At 37.2% G+C, this 22,238-nt stretch overlaps 2 protein-coding genes across 2 annotated transcripts; both read right to left on the bottom strand.

Moving 5' to 3' along the window:
- Positions 1-213: 213 nt before the first annotated feature.
- LOC148554796 (uncharacterized) lies at positions 214-2,028 on the bottom strand. The gene has a single exon (XM_088492161.1). It carries the CDS (start codon positions 2,026-2,028, stop codon positions 214-216), a length of 1,815 nt encoding a protein of 604 aa, XP_088348287.1.
- Positions 2,029-21,184: 19,156 nt separating this feature from the next.
- LOC148554795 (uncharacterized) lies at positions 21,185-21,809 on the bottom strand. The gene is made up of 2 exons (XM_088490500.1): positions 21,618-21,809; positions 21,185-21,439 (listed from the first exon to the last, which is right to left on the bottom strand). The coding sequence occupies exons 1-2, from the start codon at positions 21,807-21,809 to the stop codon at positions 21,185-21,187; spliced, it is 447 nt and encodes a 148-aa protein (XP_088346626.1).
- Between the last annotated feature and the right edge of the window lie 429 nt (positions 21,810-22,238).

Here is a 22,238-nt window from a genome sequence, read left to right as displayed (position 1 = left end):
CTTGTGCCGGCACCAATATTTTGTCGGTATCTCCATCAGGTGGGTGTAGGCTCCATTATCTAGACTTTGTATTTCAGCCATTCTCCATTATCTAGGCTCCACCAGCATACACTACAAATATTTTAACCCTACAATTCAAACACCAGCATACACTACAAGAATTTAACCCTACAGTTCAAACAGCAGCACACACAACTAAAACTAATAGTAGGTTCAATGAAGTAGGTCCTTAAAACTAAGTTTAGAAACAAGTACCTTCTGTTGGTCAGACATGAAGGTGCAGCTCCTTATCTTGTCATAGCCAAAGTCATCACACAGATTGGTAAGGAACCAGGTCCATGTGTCCTTCGTCTCTGCTTCAACCACTGCATAGGCTATTGGCAGCATCTGGTCGTTCGGGTCCCAGCCAATAGCAGTGAGAAGCTGACCTCCATATGGTGTCTTGATGAAGCACCCGTCCAGGCAAATTATTGGACGGCAAGCCATGAAGCTCTTCTTGCATGCATCAAGGCACACATAGAGTCTCTGAAACTTAGGCCTTAAATCCACACCAGGTTTTGGTCTCTCTGAAGCAAACTCTGGTGGTCTCTCCACTTGCAACTTCACTGTAGAACCCGGGTTAGACCTCAGCAATTCATGACAGTAGTCATAGAGCCTCCGATACTGCTCTATGTACGTTCCTTGTAACTCATCAAGAGCAAACTGCTTAACCCGGGCAGCTTTAGACTTAGTCAGCTCTACATTCCACTTACTGTATGCCTTCTTCATTAGTGTGGACAGCTTTATCTTTGGATTCTCAGCAATTTTGTTCAGAAACACCTTGCTCAACCATTTTGCATGCATAATCCCAATTTTCAACTCCCTAGAACAGCTATGCTTGTTGTGGCAGCTGGTTAGTTGCCATGTTTGCTCATTCTTCATCTTCCCACAGTATGCAAACCAGTTACAACCCTCTACGCAAGTGACTTTCACTCTCCGAAGATCAACCTTATCAAACCTCAAACCCCTCCCAGTATGTACAGCATAGGCAGTAGCACAATCCTTAAACTCCTCTCTTGATACATATAGAGTCCCAATCTCCCACTTGTACTCACTCATGTCCTTTAGCTGCTTGTGCAAAGGATACCTCTTGGCAACATTGTTATCATCCTCATCATCACCAACAATAGGCACATCAAGAAAATCTTCAGATTCATATCCTTCTTCCTCATCCCCTAAACCTGCAGCAACCTTCTCCTTACCTCTGTCATTGTCACCCCTGCTCTCTTTTGCTGCATCAGTTTGGGTTTCAGTTGTGCCAGCCTCTCTTGTATCCCCTACCCTGATGTCAACATCAACTAACCCCTCAGCCCCTTCCTTATCATCATCACTGTCCCCAAACACAACCTCAGCTACACTATCTTCTGAGCAGTAACCATTTCTGGAATCAGAACTCCATGAATCACTACTGTCATCTACACCACCCTTGGGAGTATAGTCCTCGTCCTCGCTGCCATCACTACCCTCTTCTTCCTCATCTGATTCATCATTGCCATCTTTCTCACCCACATTCACTTCCTCCACAGTTGGGCCAGAATTTGTCTCCACATGTCTTGCTGAATGGGCCTCAAAGGTTACAATTGGGCCTGGCCCATTAGAGCCACAAGCCTGCTCCTGCATGGTAGTTTCAGTACTCCCTAAGATGTCTACATCTTCAACCTCTTCATGGATATCACTAGGTTTATGAACTACATACAGCTCCACCATATCCTCCCTAACCCCAATATTAGCCATATCCATTGCATCTTTGTCTGTTCGCAGCATCCTTAAGCCTTCTTCTGTACTCCCTCCCAGTGATTTGTACCACATTGCTGCAATGTCTTTTTTCAGATACCCTTGTCTGCTTACTATGTCATAAACCTCAATCAGGCTCCACTCATCTTCATTACAGTAGTCTATCACAGTTGTCTCCCCACCCAAATACTTCAAAAGCCCACCTTCAAGACCAAAGCTTCCATGGTGGTAAACTGTCACACTAAAATAACTCATCCTAAAAACTACAGACCCTGTTACATCAGATCAGCAAAGTGAAACTAGTAAATTCATAAGCACATATTGATAAACCAAAAACAAGTCATTTCATGCCCTAACTAACGTACGCAGCCAACATTTCTCTGGGAATACATGAATTCAAATAAACCCTAACGTGTAAACAATCTCCTATATGACCTTTGTTCTTTATCAAACTACTACATACAAACCCAAGAAACAAAATTTCTTCCTAGTACATACCTGGTCGAAGGAAACCTCTCTGTCGCCAGACCAAAGGTGCGATCTTTCATGCAACACAAGCAACCGCAACTCGCCAACAACCTTGTAGCCCCTCCCTGCGATCACCCTCGAAGAGGTGTCAGACGTGTGTGGTGAGGAGAACCGGAAGGAACACACTAGCGTTGAGGTGCTCTGTTTCTTCAACGTTTCGTATTTCCTTCAGTGAATGGTATAATGGGCGCGAAGAGGCAGACGTGTCTCCCTAACGCTTTGGGCTTACAACCTCAGCATCCACGTAGGTAACGGCGTTAGCGAAATGTTTCTCATTTTGACGGTAGGATAACATTGACTACATTTAGAAACGTTAGGGACACAAATAGGACGTTTAAAACGTTAGGGATATGTTTGAGACTTACCCCAAACGTTAGGGACATAAATGATACTTTACTCTAAAATATAAATCTTAAGCAATAAGGGCGAGGGAACTCTATGAAAGCAAATTAACTCACACTTAACTCATAAATAAATTCTATAATCGCCCGTAGCTTCACACTGTGTCTTCGAACCTGTGTCACTGAAAAGGTGGAGAATTTTGGGGTGAGAACAAACCACACGTTCTCAGTAGGGAATGGGAATACCGTAAAAATAATGATTAACATGCAAATAATTAACTCAAGTTTCCAATGTAGTTTTCTTTATCAAACCTTTTCAAAAATTTCTTAAGACTTACTTGAAACCGTTTAAATCCCTTTCTTTAAATCATATTACTTACATAAAGTCTCAACCGCATTAGCAATTCATCAGCTACAAATAGCATTCCTCAACCATCACAGTAACTAAGTAAATCAGCAACATAAATAATATACCCAAACCTCATTTCACAAATACCATTCCTCAATACTTTACTAAGTTCACAACATCAACAAAAATATCTAATCAAACACACAAGCAAGTCACTAAGACAAACAGCACAATCACAAAGAAACAAGACAAGCAACACAAATTACAAGAAATAAAACAAACAAACACAATCAAATGCAGATGCGCAAATAAGGATGATGCATGTCTAGCCCTAGTGCAGGTAATGAGCTCATTTGTCGGTTACAGACCCGCTCCCGACGTTACCCGGAGTCCTTTGACTAGGTAAGGCTTTCCAGTTGGCTATACCTCTGTGTACAGGAAATAACCCCTCTGCCACCACAGGGTCCACTGCACGCAGGAAATAACACATCTGCCACTGCAGGGATGTATGCTGATACATCTTCTGTATACAGAAAATAACCCCTCTGCCACTATAGAAATGGAACAGGTGGTCACGGTACTTCTGTAGCAGGAAATAACCCCTCTGCCTTACAGAATTAAAATATGGATCTGTACCGCAGGAAAGCGTTCTCAGTGGTCGTACCACCATCTATCTGACTGCCTTCACGCAGTAGATCTTCATACAAGTATATCCGGTGTTGCCTTAACGCAATAAATGAATAAACACATCTCTTGGGTTGCCTCAAGCAACAAATGACCTTTCAACAGGTCCTCTGCTTTTTATTCTCTTTTATAATCATAAATACGCAAGCGGGACAAAACCCACGTCCTTGCCAACAATTTCATAAACTGAATACCTTTCCTCAAAAGAATCAGTGTAATTATCATCATAAGTTATCATTCTCGTTATTCATCTCCAGTTACATATTCTTATACAATATCTTCATTCTCGTTATTCATCTCCAGTTACATATTCTTATACAATATCTCTCTCTTTCTTTATTCAATCATGTTGTACAGACTTTACGACTTCCACTTTTGCAACTTCTGAACTCGAACCAATTTTAAAACTATGTTCTGGTTTAATTTTCTTTCAAAAGACTCAAGAAAATTATTTATTTAAATTCATTAAATACTTTTCAAAATATCACCCTCTTACTAAAAGTAACCAAATAAAACTTTTTTTCAAGTTTACTAACTTTCCAAAGACTCAAAAAACATCTCTCTTTACCATTCAAATTCAAATATTATATATTTATTAAACTTCTAAAAAGTAATCCTTTATTTCAAACCCCATGCATAACTCTCTTCATATTGAATAAATCTCAAAACATAACTTCTTTTATAAATAATTCAAACTTAAACATAAACCTTAGTAATTCAAATTCAAAATAGTATAATTCTTTTCTTACCTAAATAAAACTCAAATAATATAATTTTCCAAGTTCAAATCTTCTAAAATGACTTTTCAAATAAAACTTCAGAGTTTATAAAATTTCGGCAGCACCTCCCCTAAAACTCGAAATTAGCCACCCTTACGGGTTCCCTCTTTCTCAACAGGTCTCCCCCTTTCCTCAACAATTACCAAATAAGAGGTTCTCAAATCAGTCAGAAAATTCACAATTTACAATAGCCAACAGTTCGGTCATAACCCACAATTCCCACATAACCCATCATTCAACTTTCACCTCATCAATTTGTAACTAACTTTCACTTATCATAGGATTCTTTCAAAATTAAACTCAATAAACTAGTATTCCAAGAATCAGCCTTCCATGTTTTTAAGTTGTTTATTTATTATTAACGTTACTATTTTAGTATAAAAGTCAGATTTCAAGAAAATAATTTAATAAATAAACTTCAATCTTTTAATTGTTCTCAAACTTAATTCTAATTAGTCATGAATTAACATTAACAATCATCAAAACCATTTTCAACCAATCCCAAATCAGTTTCATAGCCATCCCGATACATCAAATATCTAAAATTAACAACAAGCAGTTATTCTCAATAATCAGAATACAGCCACAACTCAACCAATTTAGCATACTCAAATAATGTCAGGATTTTCAGCAATTACAAAACAATCTGAAACCAATAAGAATCACAATCTCCAACCAAAACCAATCTCATTAGTTAATCACTCACAACAACAAAACTGGTCACAATCACAGCCATAATCTAAACTCAATTATCAGTTATCCATACACCAGCTTTTCAATAATCAGCTCAACACATCTCAATTTAATAAGTAAAATTAACTGAATCACCATTTGCAGCTACATTTCAACCAATTCAACCTGTCACAAATCCATTTTACAGCCATTCCTAATATATTAAATTTCCAATTCAATATCAAACAATTCAAAGTAATTCATTCAGGATCAGAATCTCAGCCAATTTATTGCCAAAAATCAATAATTTGAAATGCAATTCACAACCACATCTAATTTCAATTACAATTCAGCGTAATCACAACCACATTTAATTCTAATAATAAATAAGAATAATCACTCCAACTAACTATTCTCAAACAAATTTCAAATAATTCACGTCAACTAATGAACCCTTAAACATTATTAACTATTTGCAGTTATCCGAATAACTTTATAGGCATTCTAAAATAAAAACGTTAAATCCCCTACCTCAATGTCGCATTAACAACGCAATTAAACCAAGCAGCAGCCTCGGTGACGTTTTTCCTATGAGTTCCCTTCCTCTGGCAACAACACAGCAGCTCGGGACCAAAACAGTAGTGGTTCTAATGGTGGTTTCCTGGGCAACTCGAATGTTAGTTCCCGGTGGCAGAGAGCTCCGGCAACTCACAGAACCCAGAGACAGAGGCAGAACTGGTGAGCGCTCCTCCTCCAGCGGCGGCTTGGTGAGACGCGGAGGCAGCAGAGTGAGGCAACGGCGGCGCTGCGGCTCAGTAACGATGACGCGGTGGCAGCTCGCGAGGATGGCGACGGCAACCCACAGCGCTGACGGCGACAAGGCTGGTCGCGGGCTTCTTCCTCTCGCATAGGTCACAGCGGCGATTTACAAGCCCAACGACAGTGACTGTGAGGGCAACGAGCGGCTTCTTCCTCGCGGTGTCTGGCTCTCTCTCCGCGCTTGACGGCGTTCAGTGGCAATGGAGGCATGGCGGCGACACAGCAAAGGTTCCCTCCTCCCTTGGCTCTCGCGCGGTTCTTCCTTCCTCCTTGAACAGCGACGACGGCATCCTCTTCTTCGGCAATTATGACGGTGACGATGGCGAGGCGGGCTGGGCGTGGTACAGCTCCGTTCACGAGGTGTGGGTGTGTGACAGAAGGGGTGTGGGCTGAATGAGTGTGGTGTCCTGAGTGTGTGTGTGTGCCGCGGTGAAGTTGAGGGAGAGAGGGTGAGTCTGTACGCTTGTGATGAGGGTGACGGCGCTGAAGAGAGTGGGGGAGGGTTAGGGTTTCTCATTAGTAACTTAGGGTTTCCAATTTGGGAAATTAGGGTTAGAAATTAGGATTTTATAAAGAAATAAGGATAGATATGAGTAGATATTTTGATAAAATTGAAGGGTAGGATAATTTTAAAATCAAATGTACTTTATTAAAAATATTTAGAAACTTTATTTATCAACATATTGCTAAGTTCAATCAATTATTTCTAATTTAAATTATAAAATAAACATATTAATCATATAATTATAAAATATAGTTCAAACTCAATATTAATCATTCAAATTAAATGATATAACTTCTCATTATTTTTCTATCACTAGAATTTAATTTCAATTTATAAAATAACCAATTATAATAAAAATTGTACATAAATATTAATTGACGTAAACTTAAAGTATTTATAAATATCAATCTAATCATTTCTAATAAAATAATTTCTAGGAGTTCAAATTAATAACATAATTCATTCAAAATAGAATTTATTTAAATTAAATTATACAATTCTTCTTATTTTTCAATTATCAAAATTATAATTTCAATTGTACCAAATATCTAATAAAGATTATATAAAAATTCTAATTAATTTAAACTTCAATTATCATGAAACTCCATTTAATTACCTTTAGTAAAATAATTTTTCTTAAAATAAAATTATCAACAAATAAAATAAATCACAAATAATTAATTATTTGATTTTCAAAAACTAGGGTTGTTACACAGGACAACACTAAATCGACTGGGAGCTGTTGTTTCCACTCCTCACCTCTGCATAAAATTTCCAACACAGGACGGAATCGCTACCATTAAGGGAGATCAAAAGCTGGCAAGAAAATGTTATAATGAAAGTTCGAATCTACGAGGTAAAGATAAAGAAGTCAATTCAATTGAGCTCGGAGGAGTCCGAAGAAGAGATGAGCTATGACCACAGCCTGAAGAAAAGATGGAAGAAGTTCAAATTGGAGAAGAGGTCGGAAAACATACCAACGTAGGAGTTAATATAAGGATAGGTTTGAAGAAATAACTTGTAAAGCTCCTGCAAGAGAACTCCGACCTCTGTGCTTGGAAGGCCGCTAACATACCTGGAATAGACCCCAGACTCATGACACATAAACTGGCAGTATATCCTGGTTTCCGACCTATCCAATAGAAAAGGAGTATACTCGGACCAGAGCGAGCTCAAGTGGTTGAAGAGCAAGTTCAAGCACTATTAGAAGCCGGATTCGTCAGGGAAGTCAAGTTTCCGACATGGCTAGCAAATGTAGTGTTGATAAAAAAGCAAAATGGGAAATGGAGGATATGTGTTTATTATACCGACCTCAACAAAGCTTGCCCAAAAGATCCGTATCCCCTTCCCAGTATCGATGCTTTGGTAGATTCCTCTTCAGGATATCAATACTTATCCTTCATGGATGCGTACTCGGGATACAATCAAATCCCAATGTACAAATCAGACTAGGAAAAGACGTCGTTCATCACACTCAGAGCAAATTATTGCTACATGGTCATGCCATTTGGATTAAAAAATGCAAGTGCCACATATCAAAGGTTGATGAACAAGATGTTCGCACCTCACCTCGGAAACTTAATGGAGGTATATATGGATGACATGTTGGTAAAAATCAAGGATGAGGAAAATCTTCTATTCGATCTCTCACAAGTCTTCAGTACCATAAGAAAGCATGGGTTGAGGTTAAATCCCACCAAACGCACCTTTGCAGTAGAAGCAGAAAAATTCTTGGGATTTATGTTCACACATAGGGGAATTGAGGCTAACCCTAAAAAATACAGAGCGATTTTTGATATGAGGAGCCCGACTTGTTTGAAAGAAGTCCAATAGTTGAATGGACGACTTGCAGCCCTGTCTAGATTTTTGGCAAGATCAGCCTCAAGATCCTTGCCACTTTTCTCACTACTCAAAAAAGGGTCCCAATTTTAATGGACTTCCAAATGTGAAGAAGCTTTTCAAAAATTCAAGAAATTTTTAAGTCAACCACCCATCCTTTGTAGGCCAGAAACGGGAGAAGAACTCGTATTGTACCTAGCTGTCGCTGATAAGGTAGTAGCCTCTACACTGATACAAAAAGATGAAGTTGGATAGAGCTTTCCCTGAAGTTTGAATTCCCTACTTCCAATAATCGAGTCGAGTATGAAGCCATATCTGCAGGCTTGAAACTCACCAAAGAAGTCGAAGCCAACAAGGTGGTGGTCTTTAGTGATTCTCAAATAGTGACTTCTCAGATCAATGGAGAATACCAAGTAAAAGACACCAACATGAAGAGATACATGGAAAAAAACGCTTGAGAAGCTTCATCAATTTCTCGAAACCGAGGTTCGGCATATAACTCGGAAATTTAATAGTAGGGCAGATGCCCTTTCTAAATTGACAAGTACCAAACAAGGGAAAACAACAGAAGTCTAATACAAGAAACTCTCAAAGAGCCCTCAGTTATCAAGTCGGATAACAAGTCAGACATTCTATTTATCTCCGGCTTAAACCTCGGATGGATTACTCCCTTTATCGAATATCTAAAATTTGACATCCTCCCCGAGGAGCTGAAGGAAGCCAAGAGAATTCGGAGGGAAGCACAGAACTACACTTTGATACAGAATGTCCTTTACAGAAGAGGAGTGTCCACACCTTTGTTGAAATGTGTTCCGACTTGCAGAATAGAAGAAGTCATGGAAGAAGTACATAACAGCGTCTGCGGAAACCATCTCGGAGCACGGTCTCTTGCTAGGAAGATAGTTCGAGCTGGATTCTTCTGGTCGACTTTGCAAAGAGATGTAAAACCCCGAATTTTTTAAAAATTAAATAATAATTTTATTTATGATTTATTATATTTAATTAAATTATATTTTAAGAGATTATATATATATAAATTAACCAATTTCTTATTTATGATTTAAAGTTTTAGTAAATGAACAATAATAAAGATTTTATATACTTTGAGTTGAATAATTAAGTTTTTAACTTTATTTTATGATTATAAAAGAAATTAATTTTTATTATCTCTAATTACTGAATTAGAATACTATTTGAAAATAAATTGCAAGTTAATGAATAAATGATAATTTTTATATATAGTTATTATTTGATTAAATTTAGTCTTTAATTACTTTATTACCCAAACCCTAATTTACACTCCATAACCCTAATTATGCAACACACTCACCCCCTTTTCTCCTTCATGCCACCACTCCTCACTTTCACTGTCTTCACTCACACGAACACCACACACAGCCCCTCGCCCCACTCACTCACCCACGAAAATCAAGCAGATAAAAGAGAGGGGAAGCTGCGATTGAGGAAGGGGAGCAGGAGTCCCTCGCATCCGCCACAAGCCCGCCGTTTGTAGATCGTCACCGCCGCTAGAGAGTTACCATCGCCGAGTTACATATCGTCGTCGCCATCGGATCCACGTACCGCCATTGACGATGTTTAGAGAGGGAGGAAGCACCACAATGAGAAGCTGTTACCACCGTTATCATCATTGGACTCGTCGCTGGATCCTCGGCCATCATTGTCACTGTTGTAGCTTCGCTGTTTCCGTCGCGACTATGGGTGTGAAGCTCATGGAGAAGAAAGAAGCATGATGGCCAGAGAGAGGAAAGTCCCGTGAGGAGGGAGGTGCCTCCATCGCCTCAAAGGCCACCGCCACCGCTATTTTTGTGGGTTGGATTTTACCGTGAGGCTGCTGTACCATCTCTGAGAAATCTCGCCACCGTCGGTACTAACCGGAGTGACCACCACGGTTGTTCTGCCTTGCCTTCACTTTCCGTCATTTCTGTTAGGTTCCGTTCTTGCCGGTGAGGGCTGTTGGATTTGTAGTAGCTCCATCTTTTGTTTCCCTCTTTATACGGTGATTTTTTCTTATTCCGAAACCCTGGCTGTTAGCGTTTTGTTATAGTTTGTTGAGGATTTTGTGATGTTAATGTCTTAGGGTCCAGTTACTGTGACTGCATGTGGTGTTTGATGGCTGCTGCTGCCGTGGGTGCGGTTGAAAGGGTTGCCGCCACTATGAATTGAAAAAAAAAAGGGTTTGACGCGTTTGGTTTTGAGAGTTTCGACGAGTTGAGGTAGGAGTTTTTTCAGAAAACTAAACTTTATAATTTGGAATTGTTATAAATGGATATTGATATGAAAAATGTACTTTTAGTGATTGTATAAGTCTTATGTATTGTTTGGTTGTCTTGGATGGATATGAATGTTTGTTTGACTGGATTATTATTTGGTTTTGCTAAACGGACGGTTCTTGAAGTGTTTCTTTAAAAGTTTTGAAAATGAGTCTAATTCGTTGAAAATTTGATTTGAGTTTGAATCGGTTTTCTTGAAATATGAAAATGACATGCACTTTTGGAATCAGCTTGATTTGGAACTGATTTGGTTTTGAACCCGTTGAAAAGGGTTGCGGAATGTTTTGGTTGGGACCTGGAAAGGGTGGCAAAGTCCATGTTTTAGGGAAGATGCTGCCGAAATTCCTATAAAAGCCGAGACTTTATTGAAATGTTATTTGAAAAATTATGAGTTTAAGACTTTTACTATTTTACTTGAATTATTTAAGAAAGTGATGAATTATGTTTTGAAATGAATTATTGAAAAGAGAATTATGACTTAGTCTTGTTTCTTAAGAAAAGTATTATATTTCTTTTGGGAGCAAGTCATTTAGAAGAAACTTATGTTTTAAGACGGTTTTAAATGTGAAAAGGGTTTATGTTTTTGAATTTGACTTGAGGATTTCAATTGGAGAAGTTTTAGTGGATTTAAAGAAAATTGGACTTTGATTGGGTAACTCTGTTTGTGACGTTCGAAAGAAGTTAGAGAATTGGTTTTAAAAGTGAACTTGAAGGTGGTTTTGATTTGAATGGACTGGTTTTATTCTAAGTGATTCGGCTTTGAAAATTGTTTGGGACTCCTGATTCTTGTGATTTGATTTTGATTCAAATTAGGAAAACAATGATTTTTTAAGGATCTTTAATAAATTTAAGAAATTGAAATTAGGCAGATTCTCCCTCAAAATCTTGATACTTTGTTGCAGTAATTAATTAATAACTTTTAATTTAAAATGGGTAAGTGGATGGTTTAAGAATGAAATGATTTTTGAGGTTGGTTTGGGGAAAATTAGATTATGTGGAAAAGAATGTTATAAAGAGAAATGATTTTGGTTTCAAAGTAATATGATTTGAGGAAAAAGTGATATTTGACATGAATGATGATTTACGATGTGGATTGTTGAGAAAGTGCGAAAATGATTATGAATGAATTGGAAGGATAATGAAAATGAGCTTGAATTTGATTGTAATATGCCTCCGGGTAAGACGCATTAGTGTTATCCACTTACTCTGGGTAAGAGGCAAGATTGCTGGGTAAGATGCAGTGGTGTTATCCACTTGCTCCAGTTACGAGTTCGAAGCTCCGGGTAAGATGCAAGGGTTGAGTTGTGAAACCGCTTACTCCGGGTTGAGAACTAAGCATAATATTACATAGTAAATCATCAAAAAAAGGAGAAATAATAATTTTTTGCAGCGATCTCCATTTAACATTCATTTTCATGTACTAAGTGATTATATAGCAAGAGAACAACAAATTCAAGGTTCAATCACTAATATATTCAACTCACATTTCCAGCAACAAAAATATTTAGCTAAGTAATTATTTGAGCAAGACAGCAACAAATTCAAGCTTCATTGATGATAATCAGTACAAAATTCATCTTAGTGATGATTTTAAGCAACAAAGAAACAAGCTCAACAAATTATTCAAGGTTCGGTGGTGATAAATAGTAACAAATTCACGTCAATGATGATTTTCAGCAAAAATAAAAACTAGTTCAGTGATATTTTCAGCAATAAATTAAAATCAAAGTGCAGTGATGAATTAGGGCAACAAAACTGGAAAACAAATAACAGAGAAATTTATTGGAAATCACCAAATCGGGGACCAGCTTCTGATTGGGCAAAAGAATCTGAAGGCGGGGAGGAAGCTGATGGCGAGATTCAAAGTAAGAAGATGACAATGACGACTAACCTCAGGACCGGTTACTTCTGCCACCGGCAACGACGAGCGCGAGAAGGTGCATGACTAAGTGTGAGATGTTGAGGAGCCATGGAGCGACGACGATGACTAGTCCCGGGACTGGGTGCTTCTACTGCCGGTGACCACGAGCTCGGGGAAGGTGTGTGATGAGAGGACTTTTGCGTGGTCTAGAAATTTGCGGATAAATCCTCGTTGCAAGTATAGTTTCTAAACCTTCAAAAGTCCTTTCATACAAATGTTTTGGTTGTCACAAGTAACAAACCCCTTAAAATTGATAACCGAGTATTTAAACCTCGGGTCGTCTTCTCAAGGAACTGCAGGGAAGTATGTTCTTATTATTGGTTATGGAGATTGTAAATTCGGGGTTTTAAGAATGAGGAACAAATATGACAAATGATTTAAATAGCAATTAAAATAAATAAATACTGTAAAGCAAACTTTTGGCAAGGTATGAGAAATTGAAAGTCCAAATTAGTTACCCTTCTCAACAATAAAGAAGATTGAATCTTAATTCCACTTAGTTAACCTTTGCTGAAGCGAAGGAAAGTCAAGGGATTAATTAGTTTGATCTTCGAATCCTATTTATTTCCTAAGAAAAGATTGGGATTATTGAAGTTCAATTCAATTGGCAAGATAACAATTATCAATTATGCTGTTGAATTGGATAACTCCTGAGTTACTGATTTCTTAACCAAAACCAAAAGGTCAAAAGTAAATCTACTGGAATAAAAATGCCTTCAGATGGGAAGCAATAATCATGTAAATAAAAGAAAGCAATAATAACTGAAATACCTCAAATAATATTAATTCAAAGAAAATTATAACATGAATGTAGCATAAGCCAAATAGGCAACATAACTAATATAAGCATTAAAGTATCTAAAAATAAGAGATAAATATAAAGTAAAAGAACATTGAACCTGGGATTTAGAGGCACTCCTAAAACTAAAAGAAATCCTAAATCCTAATCCTAAGAGAGAGGAGAGAACCTCTCTCTCTAAAAACTACATCTACTCCTAAAATTGTGAATGTGAAAGCTTGATTATGAACGGATGCATTCCTCCACTTTATAGCCTCTAATATGTGTTTTCTGAGTCGAGAACTGGGTCAGAAACAGCCCAGAATTCGCTGGTTGCGAATTCAAACACGCTGAATTTCTGTCACTGCAACGCGGCCGCATGAAGTACGCGGTTGCGTCGCCTAGAATCAGAAAAACTATGGCATATTATATATTAAATCGAAGCCCCAGACGTTAGCTTTCCAACGCAACTGGAACCGCGTCGTTTGGACCTCTGTAGCTAAAGTTATAGTTGTTTGAGTGCGAAGAGGTCAGGCAGGACAGCTTAGCAGTTTCTCCAACTTCTTGTATTTCTTCTACTTTTGCATGCTTCCTTTCCATTCTCTAAGTCATTTCTGCCCTGTAATCTCTGAAAACACTTAACACACATGTCAAGGCATCTAATGGTAATAAGAGAGGATTAAACATAGGGAACTTAAGGCCAAAGAAGCATGTTTTCAATCAAAGCACATAATTAGGAAGGCAAATGTAAAACCATGCAAATAGTATGAATAAGTGGGTAAAGATTGATAAAATCTACTCAATTGAGCACAAGATAAACCATAAAATAGTGGTTTATCAACCTCCCCACACTTAAACAATAGCATGTCCTCATGCTAAGCTCAAGAGAAGCTATAAAGATGAAGAGGAATGTAAGAAAGTATGAAATGCAACCTATCTATATGAATGCAACTACATGCAAAATGATTCTACCTACTTAGTTAAAAGTAAACAAATCCTTCAAGAAGAAATATGAACTGGATTTCACTAATTCAAATCATGAAAATGAAGTACAAATAGACTTGTAAGAAGAAAAATAGTTCATGAAAGCAGGGAACAAGGAATTGAGCATCGAACCCTCACTGGTAGTGTATACACTCTAATTACTCAAGTGTTTTAGGTTCGATTCTCTCAATTCTCCACTAACCTTGCTTTCTAAGGCTTGCTCTTCATCTAACAATCAACAAAAATTTAATGCACAAATACACAAATCAAGAGGTCTTTTAAGGGTTGTGATGGGGTTAGGGTCAAGGTAGGATTGTATTTGGTCAAGTGGACTAAAATCTGAATCCTTAATTAACTTAAACTTTCCACCTAACTTTAGACAATCCATGTAATCATAATACCACATCTAACTATCCATTAACCATGTTTTCGACATATTCATGCATTCTAATTTTAAGTACAGTACATATGCATTATTTTCACCACATATTTTGGGGCATTTTGTCCCCTTTTATTTATTTGCTCTTTCTCTTTTTCTTTTTCTCTCTCTTTTATATATATATATATATATATATATTTTTTTTTCTTTTGTTTTTCTCAATGCATATGATTAATTTATTGAATGCATGAACATGTCCTAAACATTTCTTTCACATTTTTAGAAAATTCTAACATACTCAATTCTCAAACCAAATATTTCCAAACCCAATTTTCCCACACTTAAATCATAAGCACTCTCACTAGTCTAAGCTAACCAAGGATTCAAATTAAGGACATTATTATTTTTCGCTTAGAGTTAATGATGTGCTAAATAAAAAGAACAAAGGGGTAAAATAAGCTCAAAATTGGTTTGCAAGGGATAATGAAAGGTAAGGCCATATGGGTATGTAAGCTCAGTGAAACAAAGGCCTCAATCATGTAAGTGTATGCATACATCAAATTATGGAAATATAGAATTAAGCAAGACAAAGATCACAATTTTAGAGAGAAAAACACACATCAAAAATAAATTATTGGTTGATAAAATGCAACCAATCAGTTAGGCTAAAAAATCTCACGGGTTTCGTGTGTTCGAGCTCTAGACCATGTTCCAATATAATATTTCTTCAAACAAGTGTAACAAAAATTTTATTAGTGAAATGCTCTTAAAAAGGTTTCTTGAAAAAGAAAATATTACTTCAACCAAGTGGTAAAATATGCAAAAAAAAAAATCAAACAAACATGCAAATGCAATAACTAATCTACAAAGAAAATTTAAACATTGGTGTTGAGACAAGAAAGTACTAACCCATGGAGATCGGTATCAACCTCCCCACACTTAAAGATTGCACCCTCCTCGGTGCATGCTGAGATTTGCAGGTGGACGGGTTGTTTCAACTGTTGCTTTTCTCGAAGGATTGTGCATATGGACTTGTCTGTCTCCCCATGTAAACGTCTTCCGCTTCCCTTCCGGGTGGCCATCCTGAAAAAAAAAGGGAAGAAAGGTAACCCAGTAATAGAGATAAGAAAATAAATGAAGTATGGGTGGGTTAATGCCAGATGAAAAGGGTCTCATTTACATGGAAGTTTCAACATGTACGTGAGAAAATAATAGAAGCCATGGCATACCAGTGGTATAAAATTTGCAACAATGGGGAAGAGAGTGGGTAATGAAAGACAATGTAAGTTCATGTCAATGCAAAAGGAATATCAGTATTATAAAAAGTAGCATTGATTTAAATAATATTACCCAATCTGAATAAAAGAAGTCATGAAGTACCAGGATAATTCAAGAGAAGATGCAACAGTTGAATAGGAAAATTTTAACACCAATGGTAAAACAATAAATTTAGAAAAGAAAAATAAAAATATGCACAAAATTAAAATGCAATGAATGAAATATGCAAATAAAATAAGTAAAATAAAATAAAAGATAAGAAGAATGAGAAGGGAAAGAAGGGAAGAAGAAGTAAGTAAGAAAGGAGGAAGGAAAAATTAGGATTGGGGGAGAAAAGATAAGATATTTGGCAAATTAGGATAAGCTGTGCGGCGCAAGCGACGCGGTTGCATGGGGCACGCGGTCGCGCGGCTTGCACTTAAACTGATTGACGCGGTCGCGTCGGTCACGCGATCGCGTGACACAGTTTATGCTACTGGCACGAGGGCAGCCTCGCGCCCGCACAACTCTCTGTTCAAAATCATATTAGTGCCAAATTTTAAGTGACGCGATCGCATGGGGCATGCGATCGCGCGCAGGAAGGATTATGCGTTCAGCACCAATCCAGCACCACTCTCGCACAACTTTCGGGGGTGCACCACTTTGACGTCGAAATCTTGGTCACGCGGCCGCGTGGGGCACGCGGTCGCGTGGGAGGCCATTATTCCCATATGATGCGGTCGCGTCAGCGACGTGGTCGCATGGGGTGATTTGTGCCATTGGCACGCCTCCAGCCCTGCTCCTGCGTAACTCTCTGCTCATAGTATTATTGTCTCCCATCTGCTTGCGACGCGGACGCGTCAATGAGGCGGTCGCGTCGCGTGATTTTATTTTATTTTTAATCTGAAAAGATGCAGAATGCAGTGTTAATATGAATGTGATACAAAACTCCAGGTTCAATATAATAAAATAAAATAAAACTAAGAAACAAACAAAACAGACTAGAATTAAAATTTAAAAAAGAGACGATCATACCATGGTGGGTTGTCTCCCACCTAGCACTTTTAGTTAAAGTCCTTAAGTTGGACATTTGGTGAGCTCCCTGTTATGGTGGCTTGTGCTTGAACTCATCCAGGAATCTCTACCAATGTTTGTATCTCCAGTAACCTCCGGGGTCCCAAAATAGGCATGTAAAGCCCTTAAGAAGCTTCAAACAGATTCTTAGGCTCCCGGATTGTTGGATGTCAGAACAGATTCCAGGATCCCAAATCTTGCTTTTACACCCGTCTTCAAGTTGATTATCATGATTCCATCCGGGTGGGTCAGCTTTAGAATTCTCACTGAAGCGCCCAAACAACTTCCTAGACCCATTCAATTGAGCTTTACACCAACCCTTGCGTTTAAACTTAAAGCTTCCAACCATAATGAACCTTGCAGGACAATTCTTACCACTGACCATCTTCCTCTTACTCTTAATGCCACAAAGAGCTCTAAGTTGACCATCCATCTCCAGTAGCCCATATTCAAGTGGAATTAGAAAGCTAAGGGATATGAATTTTACCCACTTGAATGTTGTGAAGGATGATGGCAACTTAGGGGGAGGAGTCTCCAATAACTTTGGCAAGGTGATTTCAAGCTCCACTTTCTTGTGCTCTTTGACAACTTCCACCTCATTGCAAGCTTCTTCAATTTTAACATCTTCCTCTTGGTAGCTTTCTTCCAGTTCAATCTTTTCTTTATTGCTTACCGAGGGCATGGGAGGCTGTGCTTCTTCTTCTTTAATCTTCATCTCTTGATCGACCTCTTCCAAGTCCTTAGTCATGATATGCATTGGAGGTTGTACACCCTCCTCAGCATCAATTTCAATCGCCTTGGAAGGAGGTTTTATAACCTGACTTTCCCATGGAGGTTCAGCATCTCCTAAGTCTTCAACCACTTCTTCCTCTGCAACTATTATGGCTTCCTCCACTTGTTCCAATACAAAGCCATGTTCCTCATTGTCCACCGAAGTTTCTAGTGTTTCCTTCATGCTTTGCTCTTCTTTTGATTCTCTACATGTAGCCATGGGAGTTCTTTGAGTGCTCAGATATTGGGAAGCTATTATATTTATTAACTCGCCGAAGGCGGCCGCGAAATTTTGCACACTCTTATTCATCCTTTCTTGCCTTTGAAGAATAACACGAAGTCTGTCATCCATTGGAGGTTGGGGGTGGATGTGAGGATTCATTGGTTGGAAGAGAGGGTTCATAATAGGAAGGTAGTTCATCTTGATAATGATATGGAGATGGTGAATATTGAGGTGGTGGTTCATGAGAGTAGTTGTGTTGGAAAGGTGGTGGTTTTGTGTATGGTTCATTTGGCTCATAAGGTGGTTGGTATGGTGGATGTGGGTTAGGGTCATATGGAGGTGAATGGTGGAAAGGGGCTTGTGAGTATGGTGGTCCAAAGTTATGTGGAGGAAAGGGTTCAAAGGCATATGGTGGTGGTTGTTGATAGTCCATTGGAGGTGGTTGTTACCATGAGGGTTGATCAAATCCTTGTGGCTCCTCCCATCTTTGATTGTTCCAACCTTGATGCCTGTTCTCATTGTAATTTCTTCTTCCTGCAACATAATTGTAACCAGACTCATAGCCAAAGGGGTGAGAGTTCATAGTAGCAAATAAAAATTAAAAACGAAAATAAAAACAAATTTAAATTAAAAGGTTATTGAAATTAAAATTTTTGAATTTAAAAAATTAAATTTTTAATTTTGAGTTTTTAAATTTTGAATTTTGGAAATTAAATATTAAAATTTGAAATTTGATTTTTGAAATAAGATAAGATAAGATTTTGAAAAAGATATGATTTTTGAAAAATATTTGAATTTTAAAATTTAAAACTAAGATAAGATAAGATAAAAATTTTAAAATCAAAATCTGAATTTTTTTTTTGGAAAATTCGAAAATTTAATAAAAATAAAGAGAAAAGATATTTTTAAATTAAATGAGGAAAGAGAAAAATAATAAAATGACACCAAACTTAAAATTTTTAGATCAAAACGAAGAAAACAACTAAGAACAACTTGAAGGTCAAGATGAACACGAAGAACAAATTTTTGAAAAATTTTTAATAACTAAATAAAAACCAATAACCTCTTAATTTATGAAAAAGCAAAAATAAAAACAAAAATAAAAACAAATAAACAAGCAAAAAACAAATATTTACAATAACCAATAATAAGGCACACGTTTGCAATTCCCCGGCAACGGCGCCATTTTGATGAGAGGACTTTTGCGTGGTCTAGAAATTTGCGGATAAATCCTTGTTGCAAGTATAGTTTCTAAACCTTCAAAAGTCCTTTCATACAAACGTTTTGGTTGTCACAAGTAACAAACCCCTTAAAATTGATAACCGAGTATTTAAACCTCAGGTCGTCTTCTCAAGGAACTGCAGGGAAGTATGTTCTTATTATTGGTTATGGAGATTGTAAATTCGGGGTTTTAAGAATGAGGAACAAATATGACAAATGATTTAAATAGCAATTAAAATAAATAAATACTGTAAAGCAAACTTTTGGCAAGGTATGAGAAATTAAAAGTCCAAATTAGTTACCATTCTCAACAATAAAGAAGATTGAATCTTAATTCCACTTAGTTAACCTTTGCTGAAGCGAAGGAAAGTCAAGGGATTAATTAGTTTGATCTTCGAATCCTATTTATTTCCTAAGAAAAGATTGGGATTATTGAAGTTCAATTCAATTGGCAAGATAACAATTATCAATTATGCTGTTGAATTGGATAACTCCTGAGTTACTGATTTCTTAACCAAAACCAAAAGGTCAAAAGTAAATCTACTGGAATAAAAATGCCTTCAGATGGGAAGCAATAATCATGTAAATAAAAGAAAGCAATAATAACTGAAATACCTCAAATAATATTAATTCAAAGAAAATTATAACATGAATGTAGCATAAGCCAAATAGGCAACATAACTAATATAAGCATTAAAGTATCTAAAAATAAGAGATAAATATAAAGTAAAAGAACATTGAACCTGGGATTTAGAGGCACTCCTAAAACTAAGAGAAATCCTAAATCCTAATCCTAAGAGAGAGGAGAGAACCTCTCTCTCTAAAAACTACATCTACTCCTAAAATTGTGAATGTGAAATCTTGATTATGAATGGATGCATTCCTCCACTTTATAGCCTCTAATCTGTGTTTTCTGGGCCGAGAACTGGGTCAGAAACAGCCCAGAATTCGCTGGTTGCGAATTCAAACACGCTGAATTTCCGTCACTGCGACACGGTCGCATGGAGTACCCGGTCGCGTCACCTAGCATCAGAGCAACTATGGCATATTATATATCAAATTGAAGCCCCGGACGTTAGCTTTCCAATGCAACTGGAACCGCGTCGTTTGGACCTCTGTAGCTAAAGTTATAGCCGTTTGAGTGCGAAGAGGTCAGGCTGGACAGCTTAGCAGTTTCTCCAACTTCTTGTATTCCTTCCACTTTTGCATGCTTCCTTTCCATCCTCTAAGCCATTTCTGCCCTGTAATCTCTGAAAATACTTAACACACATGTCAAGGCATCTAATGGTAATAAGAGAGGATTAAACATAGGGAACTTAAGGCCAAAGAAGCATATTTTCAATCAAAGCACATAATTAGGAAGGCAAATGTAAAACCATGCAAATAGTATGAATAAGTGGGTAAAGATTGATAAAATCCACTCAATTGAGCACAAGATAAACCATAAAATAGTGGTTTATCAGTGTTCGAGCGCGACTGAGTGCGAGATGGTGACGACTGGCGACACGGAGAGCGACGAGAACCTTAAGTGCGAGACCGGAGACGAGTGAGAAAGAAAGCTTGAGATCACGAGAGCTAGTAAGCAGAGAGATGAGATGAAGGAGACGAAGGAGATGTTGATTGCTAAGAGCTAGGGCTTTTTTGGGGTCAGATTAAGAGATTGGTGAGACATTGAGATTGGGCTTGGCTTGGCTTGGGTTTGGGCTAGCAAGGGTCTAGGGTTAGGTTTTTTCCAAGGACTTAATTGTAATTTTAAATTTTATGGATTTAAATGTCTGCGAAATAAAAAGTTAGGGATATATTTGTCATTTTGATAAAAAATTTAAATATGATTCGGTTTAAATTATGTAAACCGATCGGATCAAATCGGATCTGATAATTATAATAAACTGATTTTATTCTGATTTATTCAAAATATTTTATTGACCGGTTTAATAATTCGTCCAATAGCAATATGACACACGTAACGTCTTTAAAAAAATATATTTCTGATGTCTTAATCAGAGTGGTTGCCTTTAAACATACCAACAGGTATTTTCAAGCCATTACGTCGATTAATTGCATCCCTAAGTACCCTTGAATCAGATGCCGATCTTTCCCAATCGCTAAGGGCATAGACGAAATTCATATTCCGATTGCAAACTCCTAAGACATTAGTGGATATTCTAGATTTCCTTATTCGGTACCTAGATTTATCACTATTGGGGACTGTGACATCTATGTAAGTGCCATCTAATGCTCTTAGACAACCCTATCATATGGAAAAAATAAAATAGTTATTACATACAAGTAAACTTGACCAACAAAAATTTAAGTTTTATGCAACACGTCACCTTAAACCATTTCTATCTGGGAGCTATACAATTCTCTGGTACAAGGTCTGTCTTTGCAAATAAGATACTTAGGACACACAAAATTGAACCTAATACCTTATGAAAATACCTACTAATAGTTTCACCAGACCTATAAAATCTAACTTGTACGCTACGATTTTTGGTATGATGAGCTAATATGATCAAGAAAGTTGCTACTTGCTCGCCTATGCCAACATGACCATCTTCGTATAACCCACCTTGAACTTGTAACAATTCACACAAATTTGCAAATTCATTCAAACTCATTCTTAACTCTCATATGCAATTTCTATCTCCACCCGCCCTAATAATATTATCTAATGCATTTGCCTTAATGGCAATGTGTTCACTCTTCGCCCAATTGAAGAATGACCTCACCTTCTTTTCCTAATATATATATATATATATATATATATATATATATATATATTAAAGTAACTAAAAAAATAACATTAACGTGTCAAATTACATTCTCATAATCTAGTAATATCCAACACATAGCTTAATTTGTTTAGAACGATCTATCATCACTTTCTAAAAAACAATAAAAAATAAATGCATAAAAATAAAATAAATACTAATATCCAGTATGACAACACTCAAAAATAAACTTTTCTTTATCATATCAATTAAACTAGAAATAGAGAAAACACGCATTACATAATCACATACTCATATTATCAAGCTAATAGTTTT

The sequence above is a fragment of the Arachis ipaensis genome, chromosome B6 (genome assembly GCF_059453495.1).
Source record: "Arachis ipaensis isolate K30076 ecotype BB chromosome B6, ASM5945349v1, whole genome shotgun sequence".
NCBI classification, from domain to species: Eukaryota; Viridiplantae; Streptophyta; class Magnoliopsida; order Fabales; family Fabaceae; genus Arachis; species Arachis ipaensis.
The sequence above is the reverse complement of the archived record's forward strand: the minus strand, read 5'-3'. Positions and strand labels throughout refer to the sequence as shown.

What these genes read in the sequence shown, in the direction of transcription:
- LOC148554795 (XM_088490500.1), bottom strand. Translation starts at nt 21,809, where the DNA reads ATGAGTTTGAATGAATTTGCAAATTTGTGTGAATTGTTACAAGTTCAA. An exon ending in TTAGTAGGTATTTTCATAAG is followed by an intron (nt 21,440 to 21,617) that starts GTATTAGGTTCA and finishes TCCATATGATAG; the next exon opens with GGTTGTCTAAGAGCATTAGA.
- LOC148554796 (XM_088492161.1), bottom strand. Translation starts at nt 2,028, where the DNA reads ATGAGTTATTTTAGTGTGACAGTTTACCACCATGGAAGCTTTGGTCTT.